The following is an 11,426-nucleotide window of genomic DNA, read 5'->3' on the forward strand; positions in this document are numbered from 1 at the left end:
ACTGGGTAACATCCCATCACACAAATTCAAAACCCTATTCTGGGAGGAAAGTGCTGTACTAGGAAATATCTTACACTCTCACACACATGGCTAAAATGCTTACATTTCCAACTCCGCCTCGCGACCCTTTCTGAACTTGCTGCGATCCAAATTTGGGTCGCGGCCCATGGGAATCACTGCTCCAAGCACAGGGAGAATGTTCAGATGAACATACCTGCACACGCACATGCTCAAAGGCAGGATCTGGCCTTGAACCCAAATATAATGTATAAAGTTCACTCCAACTCCGGTTTCCCCCCACAGTCCAAAAACACGCTGAGGCTAATTGGAGTTGCTAAATCGCCCGTAGGTGTGCATGTGTGAGTGAATGGTGTGTGAGTGTGCCCTGCGATGGGCTGGCCCCCCATCCTGGGTTGTTCCCTGCCTCGTGCCCATAGCTTCCGGGATAGGCTCCAGACCCCCCGCGACCCAGTAGGATAAGCGGTTTGGAAAATGGATGGATGGATGGAAGTTCACTCCATGGCAAAGATTATTTTAGGATGTGAGAAGCAGAAGATAAGATTTCCTTTGTTTCACAAAGGTCAAGATGAGAGTTGTGTGCCTGTTATTTCATATGAAATATCTGGAAGAATTCCCAATATATTGAAGTGTTCTTGGGAATCGCAGGATGCTGAATGTTTAGAAGGTGGGTTGACATTTGACCCGCCATAACACCCTATTATGAGATAAGAAACATACAAGGTTTTTCTAAAGAAATTCAGCTGAAGTAAATCTGTCCATAATTACTTATCCTGGTCTGAGTGACCGGGGTAGCATAGAGTTAACAATAACTCTATGGGAAATTTAAAGACATTAACTAGCGTGTCTTGGCATTAAGGAGGGACCCCTCCGGGTGCCCGTGGAAAACCCCTATGACGGAGAGAGAGCATGCAGACTCCACATCCCCAGAGGGGAGGGGAGGTGTGAGGTAACAGAGCGATCCTTATCGAAAAGTGCCTTTAAAAACTCAAATAATTAAGCAACAGAAGAAACAATGCAAAAGACAAGAATATTTTCTTCAGGATTCTGGGCAAAATGTATTGCTAAATTACCAGTTATATACAAAGTTTGATGTTTTATACATCCATCCATCCATTTTCCAAACCGCTTATCCTATTGGGATGTGACCCATGGGTTGAGAATCACTGCTCCAGCGGGGGGCCAGCCCATCACAGGGTACACTCACACACCATTCACTCTTACGGCTAATGTAGCAAATCCAATTAGCCTCAGCATGTCTTTAGTCTGTGGGGGGAAACCGGAGTACCCGGAGGAAACCCCACGACGACATGGGGAGAACATGCAAACTCCGCACACATGTGACCCAGGCAGGAACTCGAACCCGGGTCCCAGAGGTGTGAGGCAACAGTGCTAACCACTGCACCACCATACCGCCGCTTTTTTATACATTACTAAAAATATCAAATTATATAATGAAAGCATTAAAATCTTGCAAAACTTTGCCCAAAATGCAGGCATGTAATATTATAGCAACAGGGCCAGCCAAACCACCTGTGTTATCATTAGTATTGTTGCCACTGTTGTTTCCTTATCTGACATGCGACCTGCTCCTGCTGACAGCTCTTCAATAACAATGCACTGTTTTGCTGCATCATATGGAAATATATTCAAAACATCAGGTCATATTACCAGCATCGCCAATTAATTAGCTAATGATTCATAAATAGAATATCAACTTTTAATTATAGAGCCAAGGAGACTAGCAATAGGAATTGCAGTGTTTTTAAATATATTAAGCCCTCTAGTGGAGTGTTTCCCAACCAGGTCCCCAGGGACCCCAGACGGTCCACGTTTTAGCTCCCTCCCAGCTCCCAGTAGCAAAAACGTGGGTTGTCTGGGGTTCAAGGCATTTGAGTCTCCGGCCATGTCTCCATGTATGTGGAGTTTGCATTTTCTCCCTGGGTCACCCTGGGGTTTCCGGTGGGTTCTCTGGTTTTCCCCCCACAGCCGAAAAACATTCTGAGGTTGACTGGAGTTACCAAATTGCCCCTAAGTGTGCATGTGTGTGAGTGTGCCCTGTGATGGGTTGGTGCCCTGTGATGGGTTGGTGCCTTGTGATGGGTTGGCACTCCATCCTGGGTTGTTCCCTGCCTTGTGCCCGTAGCCTCTAGGATCGGCTCCCAACCCCCCCAAGACAGGACAAGTGGATACAGAAAATTGATGGATGGAATTTCCAAATCCTGAATGTAGGATCCCTGACTCTCAGTCTGGCTTGTCCATCTAGGCTCAGTTGTCTATTCATTTATAGTTCAGGCTCCTGTGCAGGGGCGTCAGAAGCATTTTGAATGTGGGGGGGACACACTGGCTTAAAACTAATATTTTATGTTAAATGTGGGACACGTCCCCCTCAGATTTAATAGTGGCGCCACCCGTGGTCCTGTGGTATTTTGATATAGGGCCCACAGGCTGGTAGAGCCTGGACTGTCAATATAAGAGTTTTTTTTTCCAGGAACAAATGGGCAGTGAATCGCTCTGGTCAGTAATACTTCAGGAAGCATCTGGAAAAACAGGCGTCTCCCTGTGGACTAACGGATCAGAAAGCTACAGCAGTCTTATCTCTGCCATTTCCTCTCTGGCGGTGTGCACTCAACACTTCAAGGGACATTTTACCTTCCTGCCCCAGCACTAATAATAGTAAAAAAAAAAAATCAATATTCAACACTTTTGCTAATCTAATAAAAGTACCGTTCCTTAGGCCAGGCCCCCAGATGTGGGTCTGCCAGCGTATCCTAAAATTAATTTATTTATAATGTCATAGCAATTCACTTCTTAACTTGTCAAAATTAAGCGCTATAATTTAGCATACTACATTTAGAACTCGATAAATATCTGATCTAGGATCAACATAACGAGAAAAGATTTTTTAGTGTAGACACTCCGTTTATTGTTTGGTAAAAGTTACAGTTGAATGGTGGCTGGATACATATCGACTTCTGATTTTGTATTTTTAATCAAATTTAAGCAATTTATTTGAAGCACTGTTATTTCTGCAGCCCTGGACCATGTAACTCTGCTACAAAGTTTCCTTACTACACGTATGTGAACAGGCCATTAACCCAAAAAAAAAATGGCTGAGGACACTACAGAATTCTAGAAGCTTCTGTTACTTTTATCTATGTGAGTGATATTTTCATTTCCCCTTAAACTGATGGAGAAGTCATATGACTGGGACTCCTACGAGAGTGATAGATGCCTAAAGAAAGCTTCCTTCATCATCATCATCATCATCATCATCATCATTCTGAAATCTGAGTCTAAGCTTTACAGTTGCCTTGTGTAATACCAGATCATATCAGGTGAGCAAGACGGCCAAGAGCCTGGCGCCTGACGCCTGGAAGTAGAGGACATGCATGTGACTCACACAGTGCTGCTTCTTCTTAAAGGAATGGCAGAGGTTCTGAAGAACATCAAGAAGGAAACGGAACCAGTGGAGGGGAAGTTCTCTGGCACCAACTCTGAGGTCAGGTCATTGGGGGAACTTCATTCTCCATAAGACATCAACAATGAGAGGAAAATCACCCCCCCCAAGTCACAGAGTCTGATGTGGAGGCTGTCGGGATCCCGTAAAACAGGAGGAGCACTGACTTCCCAAAAGACTGAACCATAAACACAACTGATTATCACCCAGCTGATCGGCTCTACAGTCGCCTAGAGAGGTCAAAAATGAAAGATTTCTGAATGGCCATCCCATAACAAAAAGCTTCACAGTCTACTGCTAAAGACTAATCAACATTCAGGAACAGGAACAGCATCATAAGTTAAACAATGCAGAGAGAGGGAGGTTTACGGTCATCGTCCCCACATCCATGACAGTCAGCAAGGCTAGAGAATTTAAAGAAGGCAGTTACTGTAACCCATGCACTGCAACCAACTAACTTAGCATTTCACAGTATTTTGATGCTCAATACTAGCAAACACGTCTTTGTTGACCAAAAGTGATGAGAAGGAAATTATTAGCATGACTTCCGGGGCTATCTCGCTAATTACTGACTTACATATGCATTATGTGGCAGGTGTTGCGTTCAGTTTATGCTTTGAGACACACAATTTAATTCTCAACATCTATAGTACCTCCTCCGGAGGTGTTCCGGGCATGTCCCACTGGGAGGAGACCCCGGGGAAGACCCAGGACACGCTGGAGAGACTATGTCTCCCGGCTGGCCTGGGAACGCCTCGGGATCCCCCCAGAGGAGCTGGATGAAGTGGCCGGGGAGAGGGAAGTCTGGGCTTCCCTGCTGAGACTGCTGCCCCCGCGACCCGACCCCGGATAAGCGGAGGATAATGGATGGATGGATGGATGGACATCTATAGTAACTTCTAGCCCTAAGAGGTTATTACAGACATGGGTGTCAATTATGGGGGTGCCCCCCCCCCCTTCCCGCCCCAATAATCAAAACTAGCCAATACAACCCTCTGGTCCCCTTTAAATGTTTGGAGACCTCACCCCCACAATGCTAAACCCAAAGGTATTCCATTGTTTACAGAGAGTATAAAACAACCAATTAGAAAAACATCAAAGAATGTTGTTTCAAGATAACATGCAATGAATTAGAACTTAACTCTCTTTTTAACTTTACTCTTCATTACACTTTCTAATTTATTTCTGTATTCTTTTACAGATTTATTCTTTTTTTTTGTTGGGACTCCTGTAACTCCATATTAAACAGAGAATGTTTTTTATTCACCATTTCCACAAGCACATGTATGGATACATAGGAATCCTTCAGTTTTTCCCATATACCAATGCACAGAATTACACTGGAGGGAGCTAATGTGTTTGTCCAGTGCTGAGGCCGTTTTTTTTAAGGGCCTTGTTCAAGAATCAACAGTGATTATTTTCCCAGTCGCGGGTTTTGAACCAGACTCCTAACTTGCGAGGTCGCATAAAATAACTTCGCCCAACGTGGGGCTCGAACCCACGACCCTGAGATTAAGAGTCTCATGCTCTACCGACTGAGCTAGCCGGGCTACTACAAAAAAACTATTACCATTACGTCATATCACAAGACACCACACAAACTTGAACTATTCAGATGTGTTCCTGTGATCTTAAACGGAAAGAAAAAGTAATCAGGGCCAAAAATAGGGAGCTAAAAGCAACAAGTTGCCGTGAATCTTGGCAGGGTTTGCCCGATGGTAATTAGATTGAACGTTTTTTCCTACAAGATACGTGTTCGCGTATTATATTTAACGAAGCCACACTTATATATGTAGTCATCAAAGCTACATACATGAAAACGAAACGGTAGAATTCCCGTAAATTCATGAAATTCTACGAACTATTTGAGTTACACTTACCTCGCAAGTGCGAGTTCGGAGAAAAAAATGATCCGCGATCTACGATTGACGTCGCTGAGAACCAATTAACGTCGGGGAGGCCACCCGGAGGGCCAATCAGATGTCAGGTTATGCCACCAATTCGAATACAATATCTCTCGGATAATTGACGCTTTTGTTTAAGGATTTTATTTTTAAACATTTTATAATTTTTAAAACACAACCAGTATTTAACAGAGATCTACATATAAAACATAAATAAATATTCAAGCGTTTATTTTAAAATGTTTGCATACACAACTTCTCGTACATTAGAAAAAATGGCATCACCGTACGAAACGTATAAACATTTAATTAACACAGTCCATATTAATAGTAATTTTAAAAAGTAGACACAAAAATGTGTTTAACATTGCATCTCCCATGGGGAGTACAGAACACCCATGTTGTTTAATTCTATTTATACTTGACTTTATTTTGTTCTTTTAATCCAGCATAAGGTGACGGTCAGGTTTCTTTTCCCCACTGGGCTCTTCCCATGATTTCTGCGTGTAAAATGATACACTGGTTCTGGACCACGATGCAGAGAATAAAGTCGCTCTTCTCGGCATCCCTGTGACGGCATGAACACAAAGGATGAACGTTCATTTCTGATGTGACTCAGTCATTTTGCTGCCTATAATTATCTCGCTAATGACTGTTTACCATGGCATTGATGCTTACCACTACTTATTACGCTAAATAATGATTAAATAGGTACAAGATGAATATCCTACCTGCACAGATTAGAATTCTAAATGAGGCTATCACGGCTATTCTTATATCTCTGTGGCGGCTCGTCGTCGTCATTATCCGTAGAGCTAAAAATAGAAGAAAGATTTTAAGTTACAACAAGAACAGGACAAAAATAATAATAATAAAAACTGTGGATTTTAATACATAAAACTAGCAGAGTATGATATGGATCTAATTTGTAATTTCAAGGCTCTTACCTGCTGAGCTTGAACTTCTTGCCTGCAAAGAAAAAAAGAGCGGATGAAACTCAGCTGAAGTCGCGTTTCATATGTGCGCCCATTAAATGTTCGTGAACATAATTAGCATTTTTAGATAGTGGATGTTAAATTTGGCTTAGCATTCTAAATTTCCAAAGGCTCCTACCTTGCCTCAGACGTTTCAGTAGCCAAGCCGCGACTGTCAATGCCGCCAACCCGGCAGATCCCCCGACCGTTAATCCAATTGATATTGGGGTCAACGATAGCTTTTGGGCTGCTGTGGAAGACAAGAACAAACCATTGAGTAGAGGTACCAGTGTTCTATGTAGGAAATAAAATTACATTTTATTAACTTACGTAAAGCTGATATCTAGTGCAGTGTTTCCCAACTAGTCCTCACAGACCCCCAAAGAGTCAAGATTTTTGCTCCTTCCCAAATCCCTGCCAGATAGCCCACAAACGGTTAAATGTGGACTGTCTGCGGGTCCCCAAAGACTGGATTGGGAAACACTGATCTATAGTGACATTTAGCACAAACAAAGAGTGAGATCAAGTAACTGTATTTTAGCTATGCACCAACATCGGAGGCAGCTGGATGTGTAACTGGAATTGGCGACCTTCTACGTTAATGCATGGACGTGGCATCATGGCTTGCATTACACAGGCTGACCATGCAGTACCTAGACAGGATGGCGCCTCGTCGGTCCAGTTCCCCGAAGGTCCACACATGGTGCTGTCAGGTCCATGCAGGATGAAATCACGGCTGCAGCTGAAGTTGCACCAGGAGCCATAACTGAGCTCGTCAGCAGAACAGCTCACTGTAACTCCCTCCGGGAAGGCGATGGGGGGGCACTGCATAGCTGCAAAACCCAACATACCCATGTGAAGACTCATGATCGCTCTGTGATGAGTGGATAAGACAATACGATGAGATCCTGAGTATGGATGTACAGTTTAACTGCACTGACAGCCGTACCTTCACACTTAGGTTGATTGTCACTCCACTGCCCCTGCGCTCCACACTGCACCCTGCCAGAGGAGGTCAGCTGGTACCCCTCCTCACAGCCGAACTCGCACTCCGAGCGGAAGCTGAAGTCGCCCAGTGGATGCTGGCAGCTCACTGAGCCATGTGGGGGCTCTACCAGTGCTTCACACTGCATCACTGAGGGTTTGAAAGGACACTGTCAGATAGTGAGGGGGATCAGGGGTGTCAGTGAAGCCCCATCAGAAATCTCATTATCAGCGAGGTCACTTTGGGCTCAGATGTGCTCCTTTGGTAACAAACTTACCAGCCACACTCACATTAAAACATCTTTTAAAAAATATTTCATTTTACAGCAGATTCCCCAAAAGTACGAGGTGCACCATAGAAGTGCTGAGCCTTTAGACCAGGTGATGGGTAACGTCAATATACTCTGGCGCATATATCACGTACAGCCAGACTCTTTTTTCTGTGACTCCCTTCATACTAAAGACTAAAGTGGAAATTATCAATGAAGGTGAGCAGTTTAACTGCAGTAGTGCTCTGCTGCGCAGTTTCAGCAGCTGGGACAGAAAGCTCACCTTCACACTGTGGCATCCCCCCGCTCCACTGCGCAGATGCTGTGCAGGTGAGGCTGGCAACGCCCTGTAACAGAAAGCCGTCTGCGCAGCTGAAACTGCAAGTCGAGCCGAAGCTGAACCTCGCATCAGAGTCGGAGCAGGTCATCGAGATCCCCTGGGGGGCATCTAGGGGGTGGCACTGCACAGCTGCAAAGCAGACGGATGGAGAGACTTGGTCACACGTGGTGACAACTTTGTGCCCTCATACTGTCACCAGTGGTAAAAAACGCAGAGATTCCACATATTTAATATGATGATGCTAATACTGATCAAATAATAAAGACAAAACAATTAATGTGGCACAAAAGAAATTTAAATGTACTGTGATTTAAGGTTTGCATTATTATACAACCAAATAATATTGAGCACAGCCTTAAGAACCGTACCTTCACACTGAGGCTGCCTGTCACTCCACTGCCCCTGCGCTCCACACTGCACCCTGCCGGAGGAGGTCAGCTGGTACCCCTCCTCACAGCCGAACTCGCACTCCGAGCGGAAGCTGAAGTCGCCCAGTGGATGCTGGCAGCTCACTGAGCCATGCGGGGGCTCTACCAGTGCTTCACACTGCATCACTGAAGGTTTGAAAGGACACTGTCAGATAGTGAGGGGGATCGGGGGTGTCAGTGAAGCCCCATCAGAAATCTCATTATCAGCGAGGTCACTTTGGGCTCAGATGTGCTCCTTTGGTAACAAACTTCCCAGTGACACTGACACTAAAACATCTTTTAATAAATATTTCATTTTACAGCAGATTCCCCAAAAGTACGAGGTGCACCATAGAAGTGCTGAGCCTTTAGACCAGGTGATGAGTAACGTCAATATACTCTGGCGCATATATCACGTACAGCCAGACTCTTTTTTCTGTGACTCCCTTCATACTAAAGACTAAAGTGGAAATTATCAATGAAGGTGAGCAGTTTAACTGCAGTAGTGCTCTGCTGCGCAGTTTCAGCAGCTGGGACAGAAAGCTCACCTTCACACTGTGGCATCCCCCCGCTCCACTGCGCAGATGCTGTGCAGGTGAGGCTGGCAACGCCCTGTAACAGAAAGCCGTCTGCGCAGCTGAAACTGCAAGTCGAGCCGAAGCTGAACCTCGCATCAGAGTCGGAGCAGGTCATCGAGATCCCCTGGGGGGCATCTAGGGGGTGGCACTGCACAGCTGCAAAGCAGACGGATGGAGAGACTTGGTCACACGTGGTGACAACTTTGTGCCCTCATACTGTCACCAGTGGTAAAAAACGCAGAGATTCCATATATTTAATATGATGATGCTAATACTGATCGAATAATAAAGACAAAACAATTAATGTGGCACAAAAGACATTTAAATATACTGTGATTTAAGGTTTGCATTATTATACAACCAAATAACATTGAGCACAGCCCTAAGAACCGTACCTTCACACTGAGGCTGCCTGTCACTCCACTGCCCCTGCGCTCCACACTGCACCCTGCCGGAGGAGGTCAGCTGGTACCCCTCCTCACAGCCGAACTCGCACTCCGAGCGGAAGCTGAAGTCGCCCAGTGGATGCTGGCAGCTCACTGAGCCATGCGGGGGCTCTACCAGTGCTTCACACTGCATCACTGAGGGTTTGAAAGGACACTGTCAGACTGTGAGGGGCATTGGGGGTACAAAAGAAATATCAGCTTTTTTAATGATCAGTACATATGAAGTTTCATGGGTAGATCTAAATATACCGACAGCTGTATTACCTTTGCAGCTAGGGGGCGGCGCCGACCACAACTCAGTGGACGTGCAGTTTGTCGTGGCAGAACCATGGAGGCGGTATCCCTCCTCACAGTGGAATTCGCAGGTGGAGCCGTAGGTGAAGTTTCCAAAATGGTGCGAGCACAGGGCGTAGCCGTGAGAAGGCTGCTCCACCACCTTGCACTGCGCCACTGCAAAGAGTGACATCACTAGTTACGGGAGGGGGGTCACGATACATGGCGCACTGCATGTTATCTGTGAGACCTGCATTTACCAGTTTCGCACTTGTCTCCGCTGAAGCCTTCGAAACACTGGCACTTGTGGCTGTTGATCGTCTCCACACATTCCCCGTTACCGCTGCAGGAATCAGCCTGGCAGGAGGCTGGAAAATGATAAAAATTAGGGATTTATCTATTTTAGTGTGATAAAATGCATAAACAATCTTAGACATTCCTTTCTTTATTAATTGCATTTTCCAGTCGCGTTGCATCTCAAGTTACCTGTGTAGCATAAAGCTGCTTTCAATTTCAAACAGGACTCGTCGTTCCATTTTCCCTGGTCGGCCTGCCTCTTGATATAAATCTCCACACAATCCTCATTATTCCCACCGTTGTTGGGCTCTCCTGCTGCCCAGTTCTCTGCCTCCGCCGTGAGCTTTTTATTGGTCCCTACCCAGGTCCACACGTTGTCGATTTTGCGGATCCCGATCCAGTAGTAGGTTTTCATGAACGGCAGTATGTTCATCAGGTGAACGATTTCCTCCTGGTTCTGAATGGCCACCATATCTGTGAAATATCTCCTGCACCAGTCGCGAGCTGCATTCCAGTCCATTGTAGCATTAGAGTAATGATAAGACCAGGAATGCACTTCTGTCCATGGTGCAAGTGCTGAAATACAGAGATATTTTTTAATAAATCTGAATTCAGCTATTATTTCCTTTACTATGAACTTGACTAATAACCCAAGTCTTGCATATCGTAATTACCCATTCCTCTCTTGATTTTCTATGCATTACATTTATCATGATAGAGGGTTGCAGCTAATTAGGAATTAGAGAAAAATAAACATTTCTTACCCAAAAAAAGTATGGTGGTGAGTCCAAGGTATCTTGAAGAGCAGACGGAGTGAGCCCTCATCGGTCCAAGGCAGTGTTTCTACAAAGAAGACAGTTACAGATTTACTATTATCAAGATACACACATAGATGCGGCTTCAACTAATGTGCATGTTTGCAAGAAATTACCATTGTTGACTGTCAGGCAGAGCTGTTTCAGTAGAAGGTCCTTTGTTGAGATGGCAGATTGAATGCTGTGACTCTCTGTTGTCTTACTCTTATATACCCAGGTGGTCCTGGAGGGCTATCCCACATTTCCCGAAAGTGTGACGCTAGGAATTCCCGTAATGGAATTTCCTTGATCGAACCTTTTCCTGCCTACTTATTGTTGACCCTTCTAACTTGTTGGTGGAGGTTTTTTTTTTTTCTTTAAGCGGAGAATGTGTAGAAATGAGAGACAATGAAGCTGTTTAACTTGTTATTGTTAAAATTATATTGTTAAAAGGAAAAGTTCAATTTTTAAATAACTGGTGACTCGCAACCTTCTTGAAAGGGCAGAGAAATTTAGTCAGAGCTCACTGAAGAAAACCTATGCTGTGAAAAAGCAAGACAGATAACTTATATCAAACATCAGTGGAAAAGGCATATTTTCCATCCATCCATCCATCCATTTTCCAAACCGCTTATCCTACTGGGTCGCGGGGGGTCCGGAGCCTATCCCGGGAGCAACGGGC

General features: G+C 44.9%; 1 protein-coding gene and 1 non-coding gene across 7 annotated transcripts; both read right to left on the reverse strand.

The window, feature by feature from the left end:
- Positions 1–4,955: 4,955 nt before the first annotated feature.
- Positions 4,956–5,028, reverse strand: trnak-cuu (transfer RNA lysine (anticodon CUU)). Its single transcript has one exon. It is a non-coding gene; the product is annotated as a tRNA-Lys (tRNA).
- A 568-nt stretch (positions 5,029–5,596) lies between these two features.
- Positions 5,597–10,949, reverse strand: LOC125717049 (L-selectin-like). 6 transcript variants are annotated; one of them, XM_048989985.1, is made up of 15 exons: positions 10,882–10,949; positions 10,715–10,793; positions 10,140–10,526; positions 9,914–10,021; positions 9,645–9,830; positions 9,330–9,515; positions 8,905–9,090; positions 8,318–8,503; positions 7,893–8,078; positions 7,306–7,491; positions 7,010–7,189; positions 6,496–6,606; positions 6,330–6,351; positions 6,114–6,197; positions 5,597–5,950 (listed from the first exon to the last, which is right to left on the reverse strand). In XM_048989985.1, the coding sequence occupies exons 1-14, from the start codon at positions 10,882–10,884 to the stop codon at positions 6,131–6,133; spliced, it is 2,073 nt and encodes a 690-aa protein (XP_048845942.1). In that variant the 5' UTR covers positions 10,885–10,949; the 3' UTR covers positions 5,597–5,950; positions 6,114–6,130. The 6 variants fall into 6 exon arrangements, with proteins under 6 accessions (XP_048845942.1, XP_048845947.1, XP_048845943.1 ...); XM_048989990.1 differs by lacking the exon at positions 7,893–8,078 and having other exon boundaries at positions 7,306–7,370; positions 8,383–8,503; XM_048989986.1 differs by lacking the exons at positions 8,905–9,090; positions 9,330–9,515.
- Positions 10,950–11,426: the final 477 nt, after the last annotated feature.

Source organism: Brienomyrus brachyistius, chromosome 21, assembly GCF_023856365.1.
Source record: "Brienomyrus brachyistius isolate T26 chromosome 21, BBRACH_0.4, whole genome shotgun sequence".
NCBI lineage: Eukaryota > Metazoa > Chordata > Actinopteri > Osteoglossiformes > Mormyridae > Brienomyrus > Brienomyrus brachyistius.